Source organism: Hyaena hyaena, unplaced genomic scaffold (genome assembly GCF_003009895.1).
Source record: "Hyaena hyaena isolate Hyena2069 unplaced genomic scaffold, ASM300989v1 scaffold_492, whole genome shotgun sequence".
NCBI lineage: Eukaryota > Metazoa > Chordata > Mammalia > Carnivora > Hyaenidae > Hyaena > Hyaena hyaena.
In genome coordinates this window covers 4225-29057 of record NW_024081124.1, presented here as the reverse complement: position 1 = coordinate 29057, position 24833 = coordinate 4225, and the positions used below count along the sequence as shown (strand labels likewise).

At 64.1% G+C, this 24833-nt stretch overlaps 7 protein-coding genes across 9 annotated transcripts in view; 4 read left to right on the top strand and 3 right to left on the bottom strand.

Annotated features, from left to right (window-relative positions):
• The first annotated feature begins 71 nt into the window (after positions 1-71).
• Positions 72-4103, top strand: SPAG7 (sperm associated antigen 7). The gene is made up of 7 exons (XM_039254481.1): positions 72-245; positions 2577-2644; positions 2860-2948; positions 3064-3148; positions 3273-3362; positions 3441-3597; positions 3688-4103. The coding sequence occupies exons 1-7, from the start codon at positions 161-163 to the stop codon at positions 3795-3797; spliced, it is 684 nt and encodes a 227-aa protein (XP_039110412.1). The 5' UTR covers positions 72-160; the 3' UTR covers positions 3798-4103.
• Positions 4104-4589: 486 nt separating this feature from the next.
• ENO3 (enolase 3) lies at positions 4590-10327 on the bottom strand. Of its 3 annotated transcripts, none has more exons than XM_039254533.1 (12): positions 9279-10327; positions 8540-8626; positions 8187-8282; positions 7968-8026; positions 7741-7810; positions 7251-7384; positions 6143-6365; positions 5842-6039; positions 5513-5714; positions 5047-5155; positions 4835-4893; positions 4590-4751 (listed from the first exon to the last, which is right to left on the bottom strand). In XM_039254533.1, exons 2-12 carry the CDS (start codon positions 8622-8624, stop codon positions 4682-4684), a joined length of 1305 nt encoding a protein of 434 aa, XP_039110464.1. In that variant the 5' UTR covers positions 8625-8626; positions 9279-10327; the 3' UTR covers positions 4590-4681. The 3 variants fall into 3 exon arrangements, with proteins under 3 accessions (XP_039110464.1, XP_039110463.1, XP_039110465.1); XM_039254532.1 differs by having other exon boundaries at positions 9838-10327; XM_039254534.1 differs by lacking the exon at positions 9279-10327 and adding an exon at positions 9041-9258.
• Positions 10100-10729, top strand: LOC120246879 (collagen alpha-1(III) chain-like). Its single transcript, XM_039254524.1, has one exon. It carries the CDS (start codon positions 10100-10102, stop codon positions 10727-10729), a length of 630 nt encoding a protein of 209 aa, XP_039110455.1.
• A 787-nt stretch (positions 10730-11516) lies between these two features.
• PFN1 (profilin 1) lies at positions 11517-14396 on the top strand. The gene is made up of 3 exons (XM_039254542.1): positions 11517-11819; positions 13281-13473; positions 14088-14396. Exons 1-3 carry the CDS (start codon positions 11688-11690, stop codon positions 14183-14185), a joined length of 423 nt encoding a protein of 140 aa, XP_039110473.1. The 5' UTR covers positions 11517-11687; the 3' UTR covers positions 14186-14396.
• A 510-nt stretch (positions 14397-14906) lies between these two features.
• Positions 14907-18861, bottom strand: RNF167 (ring finger protein 167). The gene is made up of 9 exons (XM_039254511.1): positions 18685-18861; positions 18522-18602; positions 17157-17282; positions 16960-17047; positions 16693-16783; positions 16400-16505; positions 16166-16259; positions 15503-15583; positions 14907-15414 (listed from the first exon to the last, which is right to left on the bottom strand). The coding sequence occupies exons 1-9, from the start codon at positions 18766-18768 to the stop codon at positions 15107-15109; spliced, it is 1059 nt and encodes a 352-aa protein (XP_039110442.1). The 5' UTR covers positions 18769-18861; the 3' UTR covers positions 14907-15106.
• A 780-nt stretch (positions 18862-19641) lies between these two features.
• SLC25A11 (solute carrier family 25 member 11) lies at positions 19642-22299 on the top strand. The gene is made up of 8 exons (XM_039254512.1): positions 19642-19885; positions 20425-20577; positions 20663-20869; positions 21022-21112; positions 21203-21293; positions 21372-21471; positions 21551-21602; positions 21712-22299. The coding sequence occupies exons 1-8, from the start codon at positions 19791-19793 to the stop codon at positions 21865-21867; spliced, it is 945 nt and encodes a 314-aa protein (XP_039110443.1). The 5' UTR covers positions 19642-19790; the 3' UTR covers positions 21868-22299.
• LOC120246860 (platelet glycoprotein Ib alpha chain-like) overlaps positions 22150-24833 on the bottom strand; it is a 4646-nt gene continuing 1962 nt past the window's right edge. The window contains exons 3-6 of the mRNA XM_039254489.1: positions 24352-24755; positions 23449-23560; positions 22943-23208; positions 22150-22231 (exon numbers count right to left, since the gene is read on the bottom strand). Of these exons, the coding sequence (XP_039110420.1) occupies positions 22150-22231; positions 22943-23208; positions 23449-23560; positions 24352-24755 (864 nt within the window). The remainder of the gene's footprint in view (positions 22232-22942; positions 23209-23448; positions 23561-24351; positions 24756-24833) is intronic.

Here is a 24833-nt window from a genome sequence, read left to right as displayed (position 1 = left end):
GCCTCTGTCTGCGCCGCGCGGGCGGGCGGAGCCTCGGCGGCGGGCGGCTGCGGGCGGGGCGCGCCCGGCGCGGGGCTCTCCGCCTCCGACGTGTTTCCGGCCTTAAAGGCATTTCGCCCTTCCCTTTAAGACGCACCGCCCCTTCTCAGTCACTCCCAAGATGGCGGACCTACTGGGCTCCATCCTGAGCTCCATGGAGAAGCCACCCAGCCTCGGGGACCAGGAGTCTCGGCGCAAGGCCCGAGGTGAGGACCCCAAATCCGCAACCGCCTTTCTTCGCCCGGTTCCCAGGACCGCACTCTTCCCCCTTCGGATGCTACCGCCTCCTCAGCCTTGAAAGACCCCCACACAGGCCCCTACGGAGACCCCCAGAGTCCCTAAAAGGGCTGCCGGCCCGCCCGCTCTTCTTAGCGGGCGGTGATTGGCTATCTCAAGCCCAGCGCCGCCTCCCGCCTCTTCCCTACTGGCCTTCCGCAGTCCTTGTTTCCAATTCGCCGGCGGACCCGCCCGTCCGCCGCTGTCGTCCTCCGATTGGCTGGCTCGCCTTCCCGCCCCGGCCCGCCCGCGTTTGGAGGGGGCGTGTCCGGCCTGCGAGTCCCGCACCCCAGCCGCATTCGGATTGGGTCCTGGGCACGCCCGTCCGCCACCCCTTGGCCTCTATTGGCCACCTCCAGTTAGAGCCCTGCCCACGAAGTCTTGTCCCACCCTCTTCGGGCCCACCCCACCCCCAGCGCCGCCGATTGGCGGCCGGGTCTTTCGGGTGCTTTGCGCCCTCCCCCCCCTCCGCGCACCTGGTTTAACCCGGTCCCTGCCGTGTCCCCGCCGCTCCTCCCTCGAGGTCAGCCTCCCGGTCCCCGGCTGCCGGCGGATCGAGCTAGTGACCGGAGGAACGGGGACGCCCCGGCCCCCGAGCGGCTCCCTGCGGGCGGGCTCGGGCGGGGGCCGCGAGCCCGGCGGACGGTCGCGTGCAGGAAATGTTCACCCCGCAGTTTGGTGGCCACCTTGCAAAGTAATTGTCACGAGGGCAATGACCCAGGGGCCCTGACCCGGTGTGCAGTGAGCGGACAGAGCTCGGAGGAAGCCGGGGACGTGTGCGAACTGGGCCTGGAATTCGTGCTCGCCCTGACTGCCTAGGCGGGGCTCAGGGGTGGCGGTTGGTGGACCAGGAAGCTGATGTACAGAGTGCAGGCGCTCGCCTGAGGTCACAGGGTTACTAAGTGGCAGGGCTTTAAACCCGGCTGTGAGTCTTATGCCTACTCACTATTTTTTTTCCGACTTTTTTTTTTTTTTTAACTTATTTCTGAGAGAGAGAGAGAGGGAGACGCAGAATCCGAACAGGCTCCAGGCTCCGAGCTGTCAGCACAGGGCCCAGTGCAGGCTGGAACTCAACAAACTAAGATTGTGACCTGGGCCGAAGTCTGTGGCTTAACCAACAGGCACCTCAGATATCTATTTTTAAGTAATCACACCCAACTTGGGGCTCGAACCCACAACCCCAAGGTCAAGAGTTGCGTGCTTCCACTGGCTGAGCTGCCCGCAGGTGCCCCTTGGCCAACGTTCTTAACCTTAATCTTACACCACTTCCTCGGATGCAGAGGGAAGACTCACAGACCAATTACAGAGCTTCAGTGGTGAAGATAAGATGCCCTGATGAGAAAGCCCCTGGTATGAGAGAAAGGAGAGCCCTCAGCTGGCAGGCGCTGGGGCCACGGAGGCTAACAGGACGGGAGATGAGGGCCCCTGCCCCCCAGCAGCCCAGAGTCTGGTGGGGCAAATACACATTTATGTTATGTGGGTTCCCAGCACGTGCTCCGGCGGGTGTCTGAACCAAATGTGCTTTCGGCCCAGAGGAAGTCAGACTGTGACTCACGGTGGGTCTCAGTGTGCAAGAGGCGGAGAAGCACTTGAAGCAGGGAGCCGCAGGTGCAAAGGCCTGGGGTGCTCAGGCAAGTGGGGGGCGGTTCGGGCAGCTATAGGGATTTGGATCCAAGGAAGTGGTGTTGAGGACATGAAGGACTTGAGGCGGCCGGAGAGGGGCGGAGGCACCGAGACCTGAGCTGGGGGAGCTCCTTCGCAGCTCACCTGGGACACCTGCGCTCCCAAAGGAGGAGGGGGTCTGTCCCTCCAGCGTCATCCTGTCCATAGAAGTGAGAAGTGGGGGTGTCACAAAATATAGGAAGTTAAATAATTTCCCCTTTCTTGCATAGATGCTGGGACAGGAAGCTGTCGGAGGCCAGGGCCGACTGCGCTCTCCTGACCTCCCTGGCTATCTGGGTTCCTCGTGTGTCATGGGCGTGAAATACATTTAATCGGGTTCCCCAGTGGGGTTGGGAAATGGGGCCCAAGCACGATCCAGTCTCTGCTGCTCCCGGTCACTGCGGGCTCCTGGGGGCCGCAGCTCGGTCCGTCTCTGTGCCTCGGGGCCTAGCGCGGCGCCGGGTACACGTCCGAACCGACGCTTGGGTAGCCGCCCCCCCACCCCTCTCTCCCATCGGGCACGGGGCCCCCTTGCAGCCTGACGAGCCCTCCCCACCTGCGCTTCCGCCCCGGCCTCACGCCACCGTCTCCCCCTCCAGAGCAGGCTGCCCGCCTGAAGAAACTCCAGGAGCAAGAGAAACAGCAGAAAGTGGAGTTTCGTAAAAGGGTGAGGACAGCGGGAGGGGTCGCGGGCAGCCTCCGGGAGGACTTCCCGGAAGTTAGCGCTGGAGGGCTGAGCGCTGCGGTCCCCAGGACATCTCCAGTGAGGCCCCTGCAAGCCCGTGTCGGGAGGGAGGCCGGGAGAGGTGTGGGGAGGCCCCAGTCGGGAGAGGCTGCTGGGGCCGAGCGGCCCTCCCAGGCCTTCCTTTTCCTTCTCCCAAGATGGAGAAAGAGGTGTCCGATTTCATCCAAGACAGCGGGCAGATCAAGAAAAAGTTTCAGCCGATGAACAAGGTCGAGAGGAGCATCCTGTGAGTGTTGCGGGGCTGGGCGGCCGGGTAGGGGAGGGCCCGCGGGGAGCCTCGAGGAGGGGGTGCCCCCCCCTCCGCGGCGCCGTACACTCTCCCCCCCGCCCTTCCTTCCCAGACACGATGTGGTGGAGGTGGCCGGCCTGACGTCCTTCTCCTTCGGAGAAGATGATGAGTGTCGCTACGTCATGATCTTCAAGAAGGTGAAAGGCCCGAGCTCCGTACTCCCCCATCTCTCACCTCCGGCCTGTGCCCCCCCCGCCCCCGCCGAGGGGAGAGGCCTGGGGTGCGTGTGGACCCCTGACCCCAGCACTCCCTTGTCCCCAGGAGTTTGCGCCCTCGGATGACGAGCTGGAGTCCTACCGCCGCGGCGAGGAGTGGGACCCCCAGAAGGCCGAGGAGAAGCGCAAGCTGAAGGTGAGCAGCCCGGGCGGCCCCGGAGCCCGGCACCCCGAGTCGGGGCCGCTGAGCGCGGGCCTCCCTCTGCACCCCCAGGAGCTGGCCCAGCGGCAGGAGGAGGAGGCAGCCCAGCAGGGCCCCGTGGTGGTGAGCCCCGCCAGCGACTACAAAGACAAGTACAGCCACCTCATCGGCAAGGGGGCGGCCAAGGACGCGGCCCACATGCTGCAGGCCAACAAGACCTACGGCTGTGGTGAGGCGCGGCGCGGGGGGGGGGAAGGGGGCGGCGGGGGGAGGCAGGGGAGAGGCTGTGATACCGGACTCCCGCCCTCCTCGCCCCCAGTGCCCGTGGCCAACAAGAGGGACACGCGCTCCATCGAGGAGGCCATGAACGAGATCCGGGCCAAGAAGCGCCTGCGGCAGAGCGGGGAGGAGCTGCCGCCGACGTCCTAGGCGCCCCAGCCACCGGGGCGGGCCGGGGACAGCGGGGGACAGGCTGCTGCTATCACAACCCATCCTGGAGCCCCACCTCTGCCCGCCTCCCATCCGCGGTCACCGGGTCACCGGCCCCGGGCGGGGAGGCGGGTGCTTGGCGTGTCACGTCGGAGCTTGGATACCCGAGCGGGGTGTGTGCGTGTGTGCGTGCGAGTGTGAATGCGCAGGTGGGTATTTAACGTGTATTATTCTCCTTTCTCCTTGGAATTTTCTTCCCCACGAGGCTGGGATTACTTTACGTTCAATAAACACTGTTTGACCCACGGTCTTGTCTGTCTGAATGGGGAGGGGCAGGTCCTGGGGACGGAGGGAATTTTAGGTTGAAGGGGATGAAACTGCTGTTTGTGTAGAGCGAGGACGGCCCGATGCTGGCGCTCCTGCGGGGACACGGAAGAGGACTTGCAGAGTGTTCACGCTCTCGCCCCCGAGAACTTGCCCGTCCCGAGGAGCGTGCACACTTGGGTCTTACTTGGGCTGCCGCGCACCTGTGGGCTTCCGCTGGCGGGCGGATGCTACGTGGCCTCCCCAGGGGCGCCTAGGGGTGCCGCAGAGGCTCGGTCCCCACCCCACGGTCCCCTCCCACGGCTCCACAGTCCTCCAGCGCCTCTCCCGCTGCGTCCACGGCACCGGCTTCCCCAGCCTCGTCTCCTGCCGGGTCCCGCAAGGTCCCACATCTGTCCTTCCCTTCCCGCCCCACCCATCCGCCCAGAGACCAGCGTCTGCCGGCTCCCACAAGGACCACACGGCGGCTAGGTTGGCACCAGTGTTTATTTCCCAGGGAGCGGCTTGCAGGCCTAGGTCTGTCCCGTGGGGTCTCATGGTGTCTCAGGGCCTCCAGCTGCTCACTTGGCCTTCGGGTTACGGAACTTACGTCCGGCAAAGACAGCCTTGTCCCCAAGAGCCTCCTCGATCCTAGAAGGCAGGTGGAGTCAGGGCTGTGCCTCCCTACGCCCGGCCGCCCGCTCCCCACGGCCAGCCCCCGCTGCAGCCCGTACCTCATGAGCTGGTTGTACTTGGCCAGGCGCTCCGAGCGGCAGGGGGCACCGGTCTTGATCTGAGGAAGAAAGGGGAATGTGGAAGACCGTGTGAGGCCGGAGAAGCGAGATCTGGCCAGGCCCCGACGGAGCTCCCTGTGGGGCGTCCAACCCAGGAGTGGGACCCCAGGCCCCCCAGGAAACTCGGTCAGACCCTCGGGGGCCGTGAGTACCTGTCCCGTGCAGAGCCCCACCACGAGGTCAGCGATGAAGGTGTCCTCGGTCTCCCCGGAGCGGTGGCTCACCATCACCCCCCAGCCGTTAGACTGGGCCAGTTTGCAGCTGGGCACAGAGGACACCCGATAAGGCCGACTGACCGGGGCCTCAAAGGGAAAGCCCAGGGCTGGTGGGACTTCTCCCTTCCATCTGGGGGAGGGGGGCCCCTTCGCAGGGAGGGGAATGACTAAGTTCTCGGGGAAGGAGAAAAGGGGCGATTCTAGATTCTGAACCCAGGCCCTGCACATGGTGGGGGGAAGGAGGGCAGGATCTGGGTGGGGGCGGGGCACGGTGGGATCACCTGGGCAAAGATGTGGGGTCAGGAGGGCGGGGCTGGGGCAGGACCCAGGGAAGTGAGACTCGGCTGGCCAGGCAGAGCTGGGGCGGAGGGAGGGAGGGAGGCCGCGGCGGGGAGCCACTCACGCCTGGATGGACTCGGTCACGGAGCCGATCTGGTTGACCTTCAGCAGCAGGCAGTTGCAGGCTTTCTTCTCGACGGCCTGGGCAATCCTCTTGGGGTTGGTGACTGTGAGGTCGTCGCCCACGATCTGGATGTTAACCCCCGAGAGGAATGAGGTCCAGGTGGCCCAGTCATCCTGGTCAAAGGGGTCCTCGATGGAGACCACTGGAAGGGGATGGGGGAAGAGTCTGGGTGAAGATCCGAGGAGTTTGGAAGGGGACCTCACGGGGCTCAGGACGGCAGCAGCGGCCAGGGGCTTGGGCGGGGCCCGCGGGACGCATGGGGGGCTTACCGGGATAGTTCTTGATGAAATTCTTGTACAGCTCCCCCAGCTTCTCCCCGGTGATGTGCCGTGCGGGGTCATCGGGGGACTTGAAGTCGAGATCGTACTTCCCGTTACGATAGAACTCAGACGCTGCCACGTCCATGCCGATCACCACCTTGTCTGGGTAGCCAGCTGCCTGGATGGCCGTCTTCAGCAGCTCCAGGGCTGGGGGAGGGGCAAGAGAGCGCCTGAGGCTCCGGGCGCCCCGTCTCTGCAGCCCCCTCCTCCGTGGGGACGTAGGGTCATGTCCCTCGGAGCCCACACTGACCCTCATTGTTCTCTAGGATGTTGGGTGCGAAGCCGCCTTCGTCGCCCACGTTGGTGGCATCCTTCCCATACTTGGCCTTGATGACGCCCTTGAGGTGGTGGTAGACCTCGGCGCCGATGCGCATGGCCTCCTTGAAGGAGCTGGCTCCCACGGGCAGGATCATGAACTCCTGCATGGCCAGCTTGTTTCCGGCGTGGGAGCCCCCGTTGATCACATTGAAGGCCTGTGAGGGGGAGGGGGAGCTCAGACCTGGGCCGGGGGCTGGCAGGGATCTAGAAGGAACGAGAATCCTAGTGTCCGATTACCAGTTGAACGGTCTAGGGGCGAGTACTTTTGCGCCTCGGAGTCTCTTTCCTCACTGCCGTGGGACAGGGATGCCACAGCTTCCCTGCAGGGTCACGCGCCAAAAATTACAGAAGCGGAGTGTGACGTTCTTAGCGTGTGGCTGCCGTGTGACAGTTAGTGACGCTGGCGTGGTGCTTACCCCAGGCCAGTGCTCCACGTGTTCTGTGAGCTCACTTCATGCTCACAGCAGCCCTATCAACTAGGCGCTTATCATCACCCATTTTACAGATGGCGAAAGTGAGGCAGAGAGAGGTGAAATACACTCGCCTAAGACCACATAGCTAGTGAACAGGCAGAAACCTAGCGGCTCGTCTCCAGAGCTCCCGCTCTTCTATAAGCTGCCTCGTTAATTAGTGATAAGTGGTACGTTATTAGTGAGATAAGTGAGATAATGTTCATATGGTTTCCATCAACAGGAAATTGGGTTTAAGAAGGATTATCGGAGACAGAAAGAAACGCCAAGATCCTCGCCATGAGGAAGCGTGGGATCTGCGCCGGGGCCGGGGCCCGCACCGGGTCTAGCGCTGGAATGCGAAGGCCCAGGGTTAGTCAAGGGAAGGCAGCCGAGGCTTAAGGGAAGGCTTGGACTGTGGGAAGGAGGGAGGGGCTGGGCGGCGGCTGGAGCCGGCCCGGCCGCCGCAGGAAACGGGTTCCCCGGAGCTGGGTCTGGAAGGTAGCCTTGCCCGGGGCAGCTCACGCCCTCCTCCTCCCCGGGTGCGGCGGCTCAGCCGCTGTGGCGTCCGGCGAGGGCAGCCGCACTCACGGGCACGGGGAGGACCAAGTCCGGGTTCCCGGCGAGGTCTGCGATGTGCCGGTAGAGCGGGACCCCCTTCTCTGCCGCGCCGGCCTTGCACACGGCCAGGGATATGCCCAGGATGGCATTGGCCCCAAACTTGGCTAGAGGAGGCGTGCGCAAAGAGAGAGAGTGAGAGCTTCTCCCCCAGCGTCCGGGTCACCCCAGGAAGAATCCAGAACCCCACCCCACCGGGCATCAGGAGCCGGTTAACAGATCTCTCCCCGAGGCGCCCTGGGAGCCCCCACCCCAGGGCAATGTGTCCGCCTCAGGGCCGCCGGGCCCGGCAGAGGGCAGGCGTCAGGAAATGCCTGTGCAGTGAATAAAGATCCATCCCGCCACGGTGTGGCCCCGAAACGTGCCACGCGGAGATCAGCCTAAGCCGACCTCAGTCCCGGGGTCTCTCCCACGCCTCTCCCGCCCCTTCCCTTCCCCCCCCCCCCACCGCCACTTCACTCACACTTATTCTCCGTCCCATCCAGCTCGATCATAAATTTGTCAACTTTTTCTTGATCCACAACGCTTAGTTTCTAGAAGGAAAGGTCAGGGAAGGGAGAACACAGGTCACGTGTAGGAGGCAGTGCAGGCACTCAGGGTGGACAGGCCGGCCAAGCAGGGCCCCTCCCAAGCAGGAGCGGCTTGGGGTGAGGCCTCAGGGGGCGGTGGGGGGAGCAGGGGCTGTCTTGCCTTTTCCAGCAGAGCGGGGCCTAGGGTCTTGTTGATGTGTTCCACAGCCTTCAGGACCCCTAGACAGGCCGGAGGAGGGGTTCGGATCTCTGACGACGCCAGCAGGCCTCTTCCTGCGGGGTCCAGCGCTCTACCCCCCCCCCGCCCCCCAGTGCGTCATCCACCCATGTCCTGACACCACCCCGGACAACAGGCGCCAGGGCGATTGGCCGCCCTTACCTTTCCCCAGGTAGCGGGACTTGTCTCCATCTCTCAGTTCCAGGGCTTCATAGATGCCCGTGGACGCTCCGCTGGGCACAGCTGCTCGGAATCGGCCTGGGCGGGTTGAACGGGAAGGTCACTCGAGGTCCCAGCCACACCCAAGGGGCCAAGATGTCTTCTCTGAGCCCAGGGACAGGGGGCAGTGCAGGGGGAGGCTCCCGCTTCTCCCCGCCAGGGAGCCAGGCTGGGAGACAGGCCTGGGACGAAGTCCTGGGGAAGGGGATCCCACAGAGAGGGGACGGTGACTCGGGGGCAGAGCCCACTGGGGCCGGGGTCTTCCAAGGCGAAGCACGTCTGGGGGCCTGTGTTACCCTTGGCCGTGTGCAGGTCCACCTCTACTGTGGGGTTGCCCCTGGAGTCCAGGATTTCCCGGGCAAAGATCTTCTGCATGGCCATGGCTGCAGGACAGGAGGCGCGACTGAGTGTGGACAGTGGATCCCTCAAGGAGCCCGAAATCCCTTGCCCTTTAAGAATCTTCCCCACCCCAAGAAGGCAGGTGCTGGAGCTAAAAATATCCCACAAAAAGGTCACAGAGTGAAGAGGCGCGGCCAGCCCCCTCCCCCACTCAGCACAGCTCCTATTCCACCCCCAACCTGGGAACCCAGGGGCCCCTCCTGGAACTGCTTGGATTGGGGCAGCCTGGACCCTCGTCCCCCACAGCTGTCCCCCGCAAAGCTGCACCGAGGCCTGCTCCCTCAGCCTTCTGCTCAAGCACCGTGCTCCCCAGGCCGCTGGCCCTCAGACCCGCTCCTGCTATGGTCATTCGCATCTTCCTGCACCTCCGAAATCCGCAGGGACCCCAAATTCCCCACCTGGCCCCGGCTCTCACTCCCCTTCGCAATCCACCTCCGCCTGCCTCTCTTCAGTCTTCACGGTGTCGTCCCCGGTCCTGGGCACCCCGGTCCTGCCTCCTCCAACCCTTCCGATCCTCTCCAGCACCCGGGGGTCCCAGGAGGAAGAACTGGCTGACACGGTCCCCCCTTTCTCCAAAAGGCACCACGCTCCCCCTTCGCCACCCCCCATCCTCTGGGACTGCAAGAATCACCAGACCTGAGACGTCTCGGCTGGGGGTCTGGGGTGCGCTCCGAGTCTGGATGGCAGCTGGGACGGTGTCAGCTCACCCCCTCTCGGGCTGGGCATTTATCCCCAGGCACCCTGTGCCCCGGCCAGCCCCGCCCCTCTCTCCCTCGCCGTCCCCCCCCTCCGCAGTGGGGTGCCGGCCAAGTGCCCACTACAGCCTAAAGCAGAAGCCTTTGGCCCTGGGCACCTGCTCCCTTCCCAAAGGTCGATGACTAACCCCCCTCCTCCGTACCCCCCAATACAAGCCCCTACTCCTAACTCCAGCTCCGGGGAGCGGCGTCAGGTGGGGGGTCTCTCTCCTCCCCAGGACTACATTCCCATTTTGCAAAGGTTAAAGAGGAACCAGTGCCCTTTAGCAAAGGCCAGGCGTAACCTGAGCCGCGCAGGGCTGGGGAGGGGGCCTGGAGGGGGGGCTGCAGGACGGACGTCCCCACACGCGGCTCGGCTCACTGGGCAGCCCCGGCGCCTCTGCCCCTCGGGTCCGGGCACGCTCGGGGCTCTGAACATTCGGCAGGCGAGAGGGTCTCACCTCTGAGGGTCCTCATCGCGGCCGCTCTGGGCCCCACCCCACCCTCTCCGCTCTGGGCCCGGCAGGGGGTGGGGGAGGGGCGGGGAGACGAATTTAGACGGGCCCCCAGCGTTGGCTCGGCTCCCCAGTGATAGCGCTGGGACAGCACTTGTCGCCCTGCGTGGAGACTGGCAGACGGGGAGCCCCTCTCCCGGCCGACCTCGGGCGCTTCGGGGCGCGGCCCCCGCCGGCCAGTGAATGATGTTAATCGGGAGTGCACGAGATGAATGGCGGGAGGGCGGGCGGCCCCGGCGGGGAGGGGGGTGTCCTCCGGGGCGCGCCCCCGCCCCTCCCCCCACGCCCGGCCGCGCCCTCCCGAGACTTTTTCCCGCCCGGGGTCGGGGGTGCGGCGGGGCAGAGGTCGGGAGGCGGCGGGCGGGGAGCGCCGCCACGTGCCCGCGCGCCGGCCCCGCCCGAGCGGCCCGGTGACTCAGGCGCGCGACTGTCGAGGNCGGGCGGGGAGCGCCGCCACGTGCCCGCGCGCCGGCCCCGCCCGAGCGGCCCGGTGACTCAGGCGCGCGACTGTCGAGGAACGGGCTGGGGGGGGGGGGCGTCGGTGCCGGGGGCTCGCGGCGGCCGCGCGCCCCAGGCCGGGCAGGACCAGCGGCCGCCCCTCCCCCGGCGCCGGAAGCGGCCCAGCCCCTCGGCGGCCGGCGCGCGCGGGGCCGCCCAGCCTGAGCCGCCGCGGGGCCCTGCCCATCGCCCAGCGCGGGGCGCGCCCGCCGCACTCAAGTTCTCAGGCGAACTTTTACCGAAAATTAGGAAAAAACCCAAGGGGCCCAAACGGAGAGGGACTTTCCCCTCATTGAAAAAGTTGCAAGGCTGGGGGCCTCCCGGTACTCTTCCGCCCTGAAAAGTAGTCCCGCCCCCCCGTCCCGCGCACGGTGACCTCGGCGGCGCGGCCGGGGGCGCGAGGTGCTGGGCCGGGGGGCGGAGTGTGCGAGGGGGGCCTGGCGCCGGAGCGGACCCCGCGAGGGTCACCGCCGGGAGCCCGGCTCGTGCCGCTCGGGCTGGTGCTGGGCACACGCGTGTCCCCGCCGCGATGCCTTCAGCTCCGAAGACGGCCGGGGTGTTCCGTCACATCCCTCCGGGCTCCCGCGCGCCGCCGCTGCCTGCTGCCGGGCGGAGCGGGGGGACCCTCCGGCCCGCCTGCCTCCGCGGGGCCGCAGCCGCCCCGCGCCCTCCCGCCCGGCCGGGCCCCGCGCAGGCGCGGGCGCACGCGCCGCCGCCGCCGCCGCTCCTGCCCTCCGGCGGAGGTGGGGGAGGGGGGAGCCGTGCCGTTTAACCCCGAGCGCCCCGCACCCTCCTCGCGGCGCCCAGTTCGCAGCTCGCCGATTCTCCCTTTCACTTTCCTTCCACCCTCGGGCTCACTCCCTTCCCCGACACCAAAGTCCGCTTTATATTCCAGGCGAAGTGGAGCGAGCCCGAACCCTAACCCCTCCCTGACCACCGCCCCCGCCCCCACCCCCCAATCCTTTTACATAGCTTTCTCCCCAACTCTGCACATTTTGCAATAGGGGGAGGGATTTTTAAAATTGCATTTGCAAAGTTCGGTCTCTGGGCAGGAGACGGGGGGAGGGAGGGAACGGGGAGCAGGCCCCGCCCCTGCCGCCCTTTGCAAATAAAAATCTAAGGGGGGGGGAGGAGCAGGAAGTGGCGGTGCGAGGGCTGCTGCACAGCGAGCAGAGCCGCGGTCCGGACGGCAGCGCGTGCCCCGAGCTCTCCGCCTCCCCCCGCCCGCCAGCCCGAGGCCCCCGAGCTCAGCCCGCGGCCCCAGCAGCAGCGCCCAGAGCAGCCCCAGCAGCAGCGCCATGGCCGGGTGGAACGCCTACATCGACAACCTCATGGCGGACGGGACCTGTCAGGACGCGGCCATCGTGGGCTACAAGGACTCGCCCTCCGTCTGGGCCGCCGTCCCCGGGAAGACCTTCGTCAACATCACGGTAGTGCGAGGCCCGCGCGCCCCGGGGCAGCGGCCGGCGCGGACCCGGAGGAAGGGACTGGGGTGGGGGCGGGCGCGGTCCGGGGAGGGCGGCGCAGGGCCGCCACCGGGTCCTGGCCCCTGACGGGGCGCCGATGGCGGCTGCACGTGAGCGGGCCCTCGGTTGCCCCCGAGCCCTACGCCCCGGGGCGGCGGCGCCCGGCCCTCCCGCCGCCCCGCTCCCCGCGACGGGGCGTTACATCCGGGGCACAGGGCGGGGAGGGGCGCGCCGCCCGGTGCCGAGGCCCACTTCCGCCTCGTCTAGGGCGGGGCGGGCTCCGGCGGGGCCGGGGACCGGCCCGGCGCTTGGGGACCCCCGGCCCCGCTTCCGGCGGCCGCTCGCGCTCCGCCACCTTTGTTCCTCCCGCCGCGGGAGGGAGCCCCGGGCGCGTGGCCTGGGTCGCACGCCGGTCCCCGGGGCTCCCCGCCCTCCCGGCTCCGTTAGAGAGGGCGAGGCCGCCACACGCGCGGCCCCCCCCCCCCCGGGTCGGCACGCCGTGCCCCGCATTCCTGGGAGGCCGTCCCGGAAGTCCCCTCGCCCTCCCTTCCCGCCATCCGGCGGGGCCCGGAGCGGGGGAACTTCGTGAGAAGTTGTAGGGTAGCGTGAGCAGAGGAATGAGGGACGACTCCCGCTGTCCCCATCACCACCTCCCCTGTCCACACTGCCCGGAAGTGGGGAGGGGGAGCGGAAGTTCGGGAGGGGGGGAAGGGGATTTCCGGGCGGGAGGGGACCGGATGTGGGGGCTTGGGGGGTTAGGGGGAGGGGGGAGAAAGGTTCCCTGGGGTGTGTAGACCCGGTGGCAGGGTCTGCGGGTGTAGCCCCGGGCTCCCTTCAGAAGTTTTCCAACTTTCCCGGAAGGCCCCCGGGGCTCTGCTTCCTCATCCTGGGGCGCAGATACCTGGACCTAAACCCGAAGTCACTTGGAGACCCAGGCGTCCGGGCCCCTAACAACTCCTGCAGAACCTTTGACCAAATAAGGGCAAAGTTGCCTCTCCTGCTTCGCCCGCCCCCTCCCTTCCCCTCTGAGCTTCTGCTTTTCCTGAAGGAGAGTTCTGTGCATCCAAAGGCTCCCCATTCCATTCCACTGCACTCCTCTCCCTGGATTTTGGGCCCTTTATTTCATGGATTTGCTTTCCGTATTAAATCAGATCGGAGTTTCCAGAGGAATATGTAGCCCTTTCCTGGGACCATTTTCTGGCTTTGAGGACCATGATCTTTCTGTGTACAAACTTCCAACAGCCCTTTTAAGTTTTTTTTTTCCGAATTTCATAGATGTGCACAAAGCAGATAACATATTCCCTTCCTTCGGGGTGGGGGAGGGGTTTTAGGTTCCCCCCTAGAAGTGGGGGCAGGTGGGTCCTTGGAGAAGAGGGTGGGAACTTGAGCGTACTAACTCTGAGGGGCGCTTTGTTCCCTTTCCAGCCAGCTGAGGTTGGTGTCCTGGTTGGCAAGGACCGGTCGAGTTTTTTCGTGAACGGGCTGACGCTTGGGGGCCAGAAATGCTCGGTTATCCGGGACTCGCTGCTGCAGGATGGGGAGTTCACCATGGATCTCCGCACCAAGAGCACTGGCGGCGCGCCCACCTTCAACATCACTGTCACCATGACTGCCAAGAGTGAGTTTCTGACTTTTAATCTTCTCTCCAGCTCCGGGATCCATCCCCAGTGTACCTCCTCGTGGTCTTCTGGGTTCTTCTGTGCGGTTCCCCCAGTGCGGAGGGACAGCCCCAGGCTGCTGGATGCTGGGACGCTGGATAGTTCCTCCAGCTGGGTCTCAGTTCCTCATCTTATAACATAAAGAAGTTGAACCGTGTTACCTCTTAAGTTCCTTCCTGCCCTGAGCCGTGTTGGAGGAGAAACTCCCGTTTTCTCGGACAAGGCAGACTAGGGGGTCAGAAGTTGGCACCTCATCTCGGTCTTTTGAATTCTTTTGTTGCGACCTGGAGGTGGCAGGCCAACTGTGGTTATTTGTCGCCTGAACCAGAGTCTGGGCTCTGCAGGCCCTTGGCCCCTAAATTTTAGCGTGTTCCTCTCCAGCTTGAAGCTTGAGTTCCCCCTCCTGAAAAGCCCTATTGTTCCTGGGTGACTGACAGCCTGCCTGTGTGTGGGGTGGGGGGGGGCTGGGAGAGAGGAGGTTGGGTTACAGCCCCCAGGGCTGGACAGCTGCTGAACAGCTGGCGGGGGTGGGATGGGGACACCTGGGTCCTAGCCTCCTTTCTCTCTCCTCCAGCGCTAGTCCTGCTGATGGGCAAGGAAGGTGTCCACGGCGGGATGATCAACAAGAAATGTTATGAAATGGCCTCTCACCTGCGGCGCTCCCAGTACTGACCTCGTCCGCCCCCCACCGCTTTTGCACCCCCTCCTTCCCATACACACGTGCACCATTTTTATTTTTGGGCCATTACCCACACCCCTTGTTGCTGCCAAAACCACATGGGCTGGGGGCTGGGGCTGGATGGACAGACACCTCCCCCTGCCCATACCCCTCCTGTGTGTGGTTGGAAAACTTTTTTGTTTTTTGGGTTTTTTTTTTTTTTTTCTGAATAAAAAAGATTCTACTAACAAGGTGCCGTGTGGTTTGGCCTGGGTATCGGGATGGACTGTCCCCGTGACCTGCCTCCTTTATCTTGGCTTCGGGTTAGAAGGGGGTCGATGCATTACAAAGTCTAGGTGTTTGAGCCTCCCTGGCGTCTGGGCCAGCCCTAACCACCTGCCTCTGGCCTACCTGGTCAGGTGGCCCAGCCCTTCCACAGTGGCACTTTCTAGCTGAGTTGGGAGATAATGGAAAAGAGCCAGTCTGGCCCAGAGAATGGGTCCAGGCCTGCGGGCAAGGCAGGGCCAGTTGAGTCATCCTTGTGTGGGTGGGGCTCCCCCTCTGAGTCACAGTAGATGCCTGCTGGGGCTGTCCCCATGGCTACAGGTTATTCTCCAGACACTCCCCTGCCCCTTTATGGCAAAAAAAAAAAAAAAACACCCCAAAAAACCGGGGGGAGGTGCAATTCCCCCCAAATATAAGGAGTTCACCTGTGTGACAATGAGCTCACCCTTCCTCAGTTCACAGAAAACATTTTATTAACCCCATAAATGAAGACCCAGTCCCTCTACACCCTGACCCCTTCAAAAGGATGGGGAAGGGCAAGGGAGGAAGCTGGGCTGGAAATGTCCCCCGTCCCTCAGCACAGAAGATCCGAGGGAGGAAAAGGGGCTGTGCAAATAGGTCACTGGAGGGCGTGGGGGGGGGGGGGAGTATTAGACCAGCAAGGCAGCCTCCGAAGAGCAGGACGGAGAGGACGGGGGGTCTGCCGGAGACCCGGGGAAGACTAGGGGGGTGGGAGCCAGGGAGCCGAAGGAGGTGGGGAGCGTGGGGCTGGAGCCCAGAAGCGGGGTCCGCTCTGAGGCAGGTTGGTCCCCTGGCTCCCCTTCTTCATCACCCTCTTGCCCCGGAGTCTCTTCCTCCTGATCCTCGTCCCCAGGACCCCGGTGCACGGGCTGCTTGCAGATGGGGCAGGTCTTCCGGGTCTGGGTGAGCCACGGGTCCACGCAGCGGCTGTGGTAGGCTGCGAGGGGCGCGAGGTGAGGCCCCGCAGGTGAGGCCCCAGGGGCCTGCGGGGAAGCCGGGGGGCCTGCGGGGAGTGGGGGCCTCACCGTGAGCACAGGGGAGCACCCTCAGCCTGTCCCCGTCCTCATACTCGTCCAGGCAGATGGCACAGACGTCATACTGGTCTCCTGGGGGGGAGGAAGGGGGTCCTTTCACCGAGCCACGCCTGACCACGGCCCTCCAGAACGCCCGTTCCGCACTGGCCTTGCAAGGCCTGGGGCAGAGCTGAGAAGGGCAGGCTGAGGACACAGCAGGGCGCGAGCAATCAGGGGCTCGAAGGGACAAGCAAAGAGAAGCAGAGGTAAGAAGGGAAGTGGGTTTCTGAGCGGAGGTGTGAGGGTGGGGAGCGGGGAGGGGGAGGAGCGGAAGGGGGGGCAGGGCTTCTGCCACAACCTTATATGGGCACTGGAGGCTCCCGGACCTGGAGACCCAGCCCCCCCTCACCTGTGCCTTCCTCCCCACACCAGCCCCTCCCCACTCCTTCCACTTCTCAGCTCTCTTCACGTCCTCCCTTCCAGGCAAGGGCAGTCCTCCATCCAGGAGCGGCACAAAGAAGCAGTTTGTGTGCTCCCCCCCCCCCCCCACTTGGCCGCCCTGCACGTGGGGAGCGAGAGGGAAAGGCGGCGTCTTTGCCCCCGGTGTCCTGAGCTCGAACTGCTTCAGAGCCAGGCGGGCTGTGGGAGAGACCCCGGCCCCCACTGCGCCCTCACCCTTCTGATAGTCATGCGTGGGAATCTGTTTTAGCTGCTCTTTGGTCAGTCGGTTGCGCTGGAGCCGTTTCCGGTGCTGGACACAACGGACTATCTGGGGGGAGGGGGAGTGCATGGGTCCAACTCAGGGAACGAGACCAGACAGTCCAGTGCAGCCACCGCCGCCCCCCAACCCAGATCCAGGCCAGCTCTAAAGGCCCCAGCTCTGCCCACCATGCCCCCCGGGCTACTCACCATCACGGCTCCCATGGCCAAGACCAGCAGCCCCACGACCCCCGTAAAAGGGATGAGGTAATAGCCCAAAGGGAAGCTGTTGTCGGGGACGAGCAGCACCCGAGCCCTGGGAGAAGCAAGGCGGTTATCAGAGAAGCAGCGGAGACGAAGGGACAAAGGAAGAGGGACAGAGGGGCGCAGGACAAGGCGTGCGGATGAGGAAGGCGCGAGGGCAAAGTCCAGAGGCAGCATGTGAAGGGCGTGGGCGGGGGGCTCCAGGGTGGCAGGGAAGGGTTGAAGGGGGTGCATCCTACCCCTTCTCATAGACAAAGAGGGCGCGCAGGTACTCGGAGCTCCTCTCCCCGATAAACACTGACGGAATCCAGATCTGCTGCTGGATTTCCTCTGCGGGGACAGCGCGGCACACTGGGGACCCGGTCCTCCACCCCTGTCCCCTGCGGACCCTGGTAACTTGGCTCTTGGGCTCCCTCCCACCCAAAGGACAGGCTCGTCGTCTTCCCCAAGCTCTCGGCGCCCCCACCACCTCACCTGAGCCCCACCGCCCACACCGCCAGCCTTACCGCTATTCCACACCATGTTCAGAAGCTCGTTGGAGTTCACGTTGTGCACCACAGCGGCGCCATAACCCGCCTTCTGAGCATTGAGGACCTAGGGAGACGAGGCGGGCGGTAAGGGGGCCCTCGAGGCCCCTGCCTCCCTCCACTGCCGGCGCCTCTCGTCACCCTCACTTCCCAGGCCCCGCTCCACATTCAGCAACCTTGAGGTCAAAGTTGCAGTCGAATCTTCGAAGCAGGGCAATAAAGACTGACCCGTTGACCGGGGCTGGGGGCGGTGGGGCAATGGGGCTGCAGGCGTTGGCCGGGTGAGCCTCCACAAGGAAGCCCTGGGGAAGAGAAGCAAACGGCGGTTGGAGTTCACCTGCTTGGGGTCCGCTCACCACAGGGGCCCGCCGAGCACCCTGGCTGCCCTGTGCTGCACATACTCTGCCCGTCACTTCCTCATCTGTGGGGCTGGAGCGCCCCGCCCACATCAGAAGTCCGCCTGAAGACGCGAGTCCATCAAACAGCATCCCTGGACCAGATCTCCCCCCACCTCTCTCCCTGCATCGGATGAGCTTACACCCTACGCTCCGAGCTGATTCAAACCATCGGCGTCCAGCCTCCCAGCTCATAAACCAATTCTCCACTCCTACACATCCCTTTGTCTCAAGCTCCACTTCACATTTCCTTTTCCAGCACATACGCCTACAAAATGTACTTCCCTCGGTTAATAACGAAGGCACAAAATGGAGTCACTTGTGCTAGGACCCACACTGCCAAACTTGATACCTCACAGAATGAGTTTCAAGCCTCCGCGCAAGAATGGAATCTTCACCAATCTGGAATTACCCGGTCAGAAGGACTGAGGTCCTCTAGGGGACGGGCCCCTGCCCTCCCTTTAAGGAAGGTATCTTACCACAATCACCTCTTTTGCTAGCCTAACTTACGTGTCCTGCCTTTTCTTGCCTGTAAAAAAAGCCTTAAGTTTAGGTACAGCTCTTCGGAGCTCCTTACCATCTGCTAGGTGGGAGGCCGCCCAATCCGCAAACTGTTGACTAAAAGCGGTGAGACCCTTTAAAAGGCCCTCACTTAGACTCTTTTCCACCTTCAATTTTCCAATTACCCATCTTACGAACGACTATATTGACAACTACGGCCCAATGGAGTTCTTGCTGGATGGCAGCCTTCGGGAAATACCCCAACGCTGCTTATCTGACTGCATTCTCACAGTAATCCTGGGAAAACGTCTCTTATCCCATTTTACGGCGAAACAAACCAAGGTGCACACACGTACCGACCTTGCCCAACCTCATAAAACCTACAAGTGGCTCGGAGACCCTGCTGATAAGCACCGCTTCGCCCCGCCTCTTATTATCTCCGTGTCCCGCACAGGGGCTCAGAGTTCCAGGAGCAAACTTTGTCTTCTCCCACCAGACTCTGAATTCCACGCTAGACGTGCTTCTGCACTTAGCTCCTAACCTGCCGCCTCCCCCCCCGCCCCCAGCGTCACGCAAGGGCGAGGCTCCTCCACCCCCACCCAGAAGAGAGGACGCAGGGAAACGAACAAAAGGGAAGAGAGTCACCTGCAGTCCTTCTTGGCTCAGGGCAGCCCCAAAGAGCGCTGGCAGGTCTGCAAAGTCCATGCTGGCATTGTGGTCCGATGTCTGCGCACGAGAGAGTCCAAGTTCCCCTCCGGCCTACAGCCCCGCCCCCAGCACCCCTCCCCCGCCAGCCCCTCGCACTCACCGCTCGGATGAGCCCGCGGGTGGGGGTCGCTCCCCACAGCACGGCGGCCACAACCACAGGAAGCGGGAAGGCCGCGGGGTGCATGGCAGCGGGAGGGGAGCGGCGGGGGAGGCCACGGCCCGGTATACCGCAGGAGCAGAAGCGGAGGTGCGCGCCCTCTCCGCCACTCCTTCAGGATCCCAGGGGTCCAATCGCCCCCAGGCCCCGCTTCCCAGCTACATGTGGGCGCGGGGAAGGAACCCCGGGTCCGGGAGTGGGGCAGCCAACCCTTCAGTGGGGCAGAGAGGGAGGCACTAAACGTGTCCTTTTCGGGTACAGGGACAGGCCCGGGAAGGGGGACGGAGGCAAGCACAGGTGACAGAAAAACTTCTGGAAGGGTGGGGGCGCTCGAGGAGGCGGGACTTCCGGGCAGGTGGGCTGTCTTTCCAGCTGCCGGAGAGGGGCTTCCGGGAAGGAAAGTCAGGCCGCCTTCTACACTGGGCGCTCGGAAGGAAGGACTTCCGGTCCTAAAAGGCCCGTCGAAAGAAAGGTTAGAGGTGGAGGGAGTGCCTCTGCGGATGCATGGAGCGTCGAAGCCCCAGAAAACGACCTAGTCGCTTCCCCTTCAATGCCCGGGACCTCAGAGCTGCCCTCTCTACAAACCTCTCGACTCTCCGGCCGCCGAGGCGGCCGCGGTGCCTTCAGGTCTCGCGAGAGTCCTCACCACACCTTCCCTCCCACCCGCTGAGCGCTTGCCGAGTCTATCGCGAGAGACACCCTCCCCTCCCGTCCAAAATCTGGTTTCCCTAGCTCACTTTGTCTCGCGAGATCTCCTGACACTGTTTTCCCGCGAGTCCAATTCGGTGAAAACTGCATCTAAGAGGTTTCCTAAGCCAGCCACACCCCTTCCCGCACCCAGCCTCCAAGTCCCGCCTTCGGCCCCGCCCTCCTCCCGGTCGCCTCTGCGCCGCGCGCCTGCGCCTGCGCCGGCTTCCAGCTGGAGCTGGACCCGAGAGCCGGAGGGGCGTGCGCGCGCGCCCTCGGCCCTGTTGCGCGCGCGGTGTCACCTTGGGCGCGAGTGGGGCCGCGCGCGCGCAGGACCCGGAGCCGGGGGCCCTTGAGCGGCGATGGCGGCGACGGCGAGTTCCGGGGCCGGCGGGATGGACGCGAAGCCCCGCACCTCCCCGAAGTCCGTCAAGTTCCTGTTTGGGGGCCTGGCCGGGTAAGCTCTGGCCCCAGGGATAGGACGGGAGGAGGAAGGGACGGGTGCAGGGAACCGGGTCTGTTGCAGAGCCGGCCCTGGGTCAGCGCGGCCCCCGGTGTATCGTGAGGCCCTTGAAGGGCCGCCAGGGCCTCTTTACCCGCTGCAGGGCCCCTACTGGTCAGCGTACTGGGTCATTGCTCGACTTTCCCGGGTTACGTGGGGTTCCAGGTCACTGCGTGGCTCCTGTCCCACTTTGTGGAGCCCCAGGTCCTGAATGTCCACCTCCTCTCCCCGGGGTCGGACTGCATGTAGTTTCAGGTCACCGCTTGACCCCCCGCGGAGCTGCGTGGAGCATTTTCATTGCGGTCCCTGCTGGACTTTAAAGATCTATTGTTTTCGGTACAGGCAGAAGCTTACATACATACCCACTAGCCTCCGGGACGCTTAGCTGATCACGTGGAAGGCTTTGCACTTTGTGATCCCTTGTTGCCAGGTTCCAGTGGTCATTGGTAGGTCCGGGACACGTGGCCCTTGACTCCGCATCTGTCTTCCTCTAGGATGGGCGCCACGGTTTTTGTGCAACCCCTGGATCTGGTGAAGAACCGGATGCAGCTGAGTGGGGAAGGAGCCAAGACGCGAGAGTACAAAACCAGCTTCCACGCCCTCACCAGCATCCTGAGGGCAGAAGGGCTGCGGGGCATTTATACTGGGTAACGGGGCTACAGGAGACGGGGCAGGGTACGGGCCGGCGGCTCCTAGACCTTGGCCTGATGCACTGACCCCTTCATTCCGCAGGCTGTCGGCTGGCCTGCTGCGCCAGGCCACCTACACCACTACCCGCCTCGGCATCTACACGGTGCTGTTTGAGCGCCTCACCGGGGCTGACGGTACACCCCCTGGCTTTCTGCTGAAGGCCCTGATTGGCATGACGGCCGGTGCGACTGGGGCCTTTGTGGGAACCCCGGCTGAGGTGGCTCTTATCCGCATGACCGCCGACGGCCGGTGAGTCCTTGCTTCATTCCCTGGACTCTAGCATCAGAGCACGGGTTTCTCATCCTGGGTCTGGTGCTGAACACTGACCTGTTCTGGTCTCCCTTTCTTTGCTCCTGGGGGGCAGGGTGGTCTATCCTGAGCTTGCCCCGCCTTCCCACCAGGCTTCCACCTGACCAGCGCCGGGGCTACAAAAACGTGTTTAATGCCCTGATTCGAATTGTGCGGGAGGAGGGCGTCCCCACACTATGGAGGGTGAGTGAGGGGCTGGAGAGTGGGGGGAGGGGGGGGCGTCACGTCTCTGCAGTTTCTGACGCACACTGCCCCACCCCCACCCCCCCACAGGGCTGCATCCCTACTATGGCTCGTGCGGTTGTGGTCAACGCGGCCCAGCTTGCCTCCTACTCCCAGTCCAAGCAGTTCTTACTGGACTCAGGTGAGACCCAGAGCTGGGCCCTTGCCCCCTGGTCCGGGCCAGCTCCCAGCTGACTCACCCCTGCTCCGCCTCCACCAGGCTACTTCTCCGACAACATCCTGTGCCACTTCTGCGCCAGCATGATCAGCGGCTTGGTCACCACTGCCGCCTCCATGCCCGTGGACATCGCCAAGACCCGGTGAGCGCGCGGGCCTGGGCCCGGAGGGGATGGGAGGGCCCGCCTCACGTGTCTCACGCCCTTACCTTCTCTCCTCCAGGATTCAGAACATGAGAATGATCGACGGGAAGCCGGAATACAAGAACGGGCTGGTGAGGAGGCTGGACAGGGGCTCGGGCTGGAGGAGGGTGGTGAGGGTAGTGGGTGGAAGGGACGTGGTCCTAGAAGCCGGGCCCTAGCCCCGCCTGTCTGCCCGTTCAGGACGTGCTGGTGAAGGTCATCCGCTACGAGGGCTTCTTCAGCCTGTGGAAGGGCTTTACGCCGTACTACGCCCGCCTGGGCCCCCACACCGTCCTCACCTTCATCTTCTTGGAGCAGATGAACAAGGCCTACAAGCGTCTCTTCCTCAGTGGCTGAGGCAGGCAAGGGGCCCGGAGCCAGTGTGCCAGGGCTCCCCTCCCCACTGCCCCCACAGTCCGCGCGCCCCGGGGGCCTGGACTCTGCCGCCCTGGGCCCCTCTATTTATTTTCCCTCCACGGTGTGGTCCTCTCCTCTGCGGTAAAGGACTTTGGTCTGTCTTGTCCCTGCGTCACCTCGCCCTCCCTGTGCTCATCCTCGTGACATGTCTGCCCCTGGCTGTGCCTTGGAGGGAGCTGGGACACTTGCTAAGGACTTCCGGTCTTCTCGTGGGTGTTAGTTTCAGGGCACGTAGGACAGCAGAGGACTCGCCTTCTCGGTGGGTAAACCAAGGCAGAGCTGAGGGGACAGGAGACGGCAGAAGCTGTGGGGACGATCACACAAGGTCGCGGTGGGAGGACGTGATGAATAAATTGGATTGATGACACCGCCCCCAGATCTGGATAGTTGTGGGGGGAGGGGAGGAAGTAGTGGAGGTCCGCGGAGAACAGGGACCGGAGTTTCCCGGGAAAGGTGTTAAAGGAAGAAGCACCTGCTGGTTTTACGCAAACGCTGTGTAAATCAGTGTTGTCGCACCAGGTAAGGAAAACCCAAACCCGGGTCCTGTCAGCTATAGAAGGAGTCCGAGGACCTCAGACGCGTGGGTCACCTCCCGTGATCCCAAGGAAAGCCTCCGGGCTCCGCCGCCTTTCTGCAGCCCAGAGAGGAGGGAATGAGGAGTCAGTGGGGAAAGCTGGCCTGTGGGCAGGGGGCGCTTGAAAGAAAGAGGCAGGGCCTAGGACCCCCAAAGCCTGGAGGCTGGAGGAAGTGGGGGTGGGGGTGTTGATCTGAGCCCCACCCCGGGGGGGGAGGGTGACTGCCTTTCCCTGTTTCTTTAGAAGAAAGACGCCCAGGCCCTGCCTCCAGGAGCCTAAAGAGTATCCTGGGGCGTTAAAGGGCACGGGAAGGTCAAGTGGAAGGAGCGCTGGACAGCCTGAGGCCCCGAAGGCTCCTGAGCCAGGCCGGGGGACAGGCAGGCAGCAGGTGGGAACTGACTCCTTGGCTTGGGCCCTCCCAGCTCTGCCTCTCCTCTTACCCTCGCCAGGCGTCTGCTGGCTTGCGCCGTGGTGGCCGCTCTGAGACACCGGGAGCCTGGACCTTGTCCTTACGAGGTTCCGAGTCCAGGGGGGAGGAGGGCCCAGGGCACGCGGAAAGGGGAGAGCGCAGCCGACCGTTGCAGGGTAAGGGGTAGAGCTTGTGAACCGTGGGGCATCTGGCCTGGCACGGCCGGTGCTGGTGGTGCGCGGGCGGGACGGGCAGCTCTCCCGGCCGGCAGGAGAGCAGAGGCTCAGAGGCGGTGATCTGCAGGTTTGCGGCAGCCAGAGCACAGGGGCCGAGGGGCCTGTCGTCAGAGGTTAGCGGGGGCGGCGCGTAGGAGCCCTTGACGGCCAGCCAAGCTCGCGGTTGATCTGTCCAGGGGAGTGTGAGCGGCGCCCTCTGGGGAAGGGGCTCCGCTCAGTGCAGTGGGAAGGGGCGGAGCCGAGGGAAGTGGGTTCCTTTTCCTGTGTCCTGGCTTCTCCGAGACCACCTGGTAAAACCCACCAAAGTGGGCACGCCACGCCCCTCCGGGCCTCGGGCCTGGGCCTGCAAGCTACAGGCAGGGGGGCTGCTCCCGGGGCGGACAGCTGTGGCTGTGTGGAGGGGTGCCGCCCCCCTGGAGGAGGCGGGAGGGGGTGCCGAGCTCTTGGGTGAGTGCTCCTCTAGAGTGGGGGCAGGTGTGGCCTCAGATGTGCTAACGGCAGGTGCTCCAGGCACCCTTTCCTTTCAAAAGGAAACAAACTTTTATTCGTAAAATTTTTTTTTCTTACACAACTTCCATGGTAGGAAGCTAGAAAATACCAAGCCAAGGAAAATAAAATAAGACTACCATATTTAGGCTACCCAGGGGCCATCAGGGCAGGCTTTTTATTGTTTTGTTTTTAGTGTTTATATTTTGAGAGACAGTGCAAGCAGGGGAGGGTCAGAGAGGGAGACACAGAATCTGAAGCAGGTTCCAGGCTCCCAGCTGTCACCACAGAGCCCGACGCGGGGCTCAAACCCACAAACCGTGAGATCCTGACCTGAGCCTTAACCACTTGAGCCCCCAGGGGCCGCAGGGCTCTTATCTTGATCCGTCTCTTTTCAGGTCTCAGTGCGCTTGTGAGAATGCTGATTGTTGCGTTTGCTTTTTCCTAAAGCTTCCCCAAGGTGACTGCGATGACCTAGGGGTCTGGGACCCTCCCCGCACCGTGGCAGGGGAAGCCCTGTTCTGTGGCGCACCCAGCTGTCACATCTCACCACCCCCGCTGCTTTGCTGTGGTTGTGCCCGAGGTGTGGAGAAGAGGCTTCGGATAAAGGAAAAGTAATTAAGCACCCCCCCACCCCCCAGCTAGAGCCCGACAGGAAAGCCATCACAGCCTCTCAGGGCCCCACACCACCCAGCCTCAGAGGCTGTGGCCAGAGTACCTAATGCCCACGGTGCCCAGCAGGTCCTGGCCACGACCCTCACTCAGGGCCGAGGGCCGCCGTCCCGCCACGAGAGGCCCCACGCGGCCGTTTGCCCGCACCCACAGGAAGAGACTGGAGCGGAAGGTGGGCAGTGCGCCCCCGAGGAGGAGGAGCCAGGCCCGGTGTACGGTCACCTGCTTTCCCCTCTGCAGCTCCAGATGCGTGGCATGCGTGGCTGCGGCCAGGGCCTGTGGCCTCGCACGCGGGGCCCGGGTCAGTAGCAGGATCAGGACCACGGAGGCACACAGAAGCCAGAGGAGACCCAAGACATAGAAGCCCAGGGGGAGGAGGCAGCAGGAGTCAGGGTGGAGTGAGGCGTCATGTCTGGGGCTGTCTGCATTCCCTTGAGCCACCCCGTGGACCTCAGGGAGGTGGGGGGATTCAGAGAGGGTGGTTGCGGTGTGTTCTGAGCTAGTAAGGAATGAGGTGGGCTTGGGGGT

Bases quoted from the DNA above. Each gene is read 5' to 3' on its own strand.
- PFN1 (XM_039254542.1), top strand. From the start codon at position 11,688: ATGGCCGGGTGGAACGCCTACATCGACAACCTCATGGCGGACGGGACC. The intron at 11,820-13,280 runs GTAGTGCGAGGC...TTCCCTTTCCAG, and splicing joins AGACCTTCGTCAACATCACG to CCAGCTGAGGTTGGTGTCCT. The intron at 13,474-14,087 runs GTGAGTTTCTGA...TCTCTCCTCCAG, and splicing joins TGTCACCATGACTGCCAAGA to CGCTAGTCCTGCTGATGGGC.
- RNF167 (XM_039254511.1), bottom strand. From the start codon at position 18,768: ATGCACCCCGCGGCCTTCCCGCTTCCTGTGGTTGTGGCCGCCGTGCTG. The intron at 16,260-16,399 runs GTGAGTAGCCCG...CCCTCCCCCCAG, and splicing joins TGGCCATGGGAGCCGTGATG to ATAGTCCGTTGTGTCCAGCA. The intron at 15,584-16,165 runs GTGAGGGCGCAG...CCTCCCCCCCAG, and splicing joins CACGCATGACTATCAGAAGG to GAGACCAGTATGACGTCTGT.
- SPAG7 (XM_039254481.1), top strand. From the start codon at position 161: ATGGCGGACCTACTGGGCTCCATCCTGAGCTCCATGGAGAAGCCACCC. The intron at 2,949-3,063 runs GTGAGTGTTGCG...CTTCCTTCCCAG, and splicing joins AAGGTCGAGAGGAGCATCCT to ACACGATGTGGTGGAGGTGG. The intron at 3,149-3,272 runs GTGAAAGGCCCG...CCTTGTCCCCAG, and splicing joins ACGTCATGATCTTCAAGAAG to GAGTTTGCGCCCTCGGATGA.
- ENO3 (XM_039254532.1), bottom strand. The intron at 7,385-7,740 runs GTGAGTGAAGTG...CGCCTCCTCTAG, and splicing joins GGATGGGACGGAGAATAAGT to CCAAGTTTGGGGCCAATGCC. The intron at 5,715-5,841 runs GTAAGCCCCCCA...ATCCCCTTCCAG, and splicing joins TTTCATCAAGAACTATCCCG to TGGTCTCCATCGAGGACCCC.
- SLC25A11 (XM_039254512.1), top strand. From the start codon at position 19,791: ATGGCGGCGACGGCGAGTTCCGGGGCCGGCGGGATGGACGCGAAGCCC. The intron at 21,113-21,202 runs GTGAGTGAGGGG...ACCCCCCCACAG, and splicing joins GCGTCCCCACACTATGGAGG to GGCTGCATCCCTACTATGGC. The intron at 21,472-21,550 runs GTGAGCGCGCGG...TCTCTCCTCCAG, and splicing joins GTGGACATCGCCAAGACCCG to GATTCAGAACATGAGAATGA.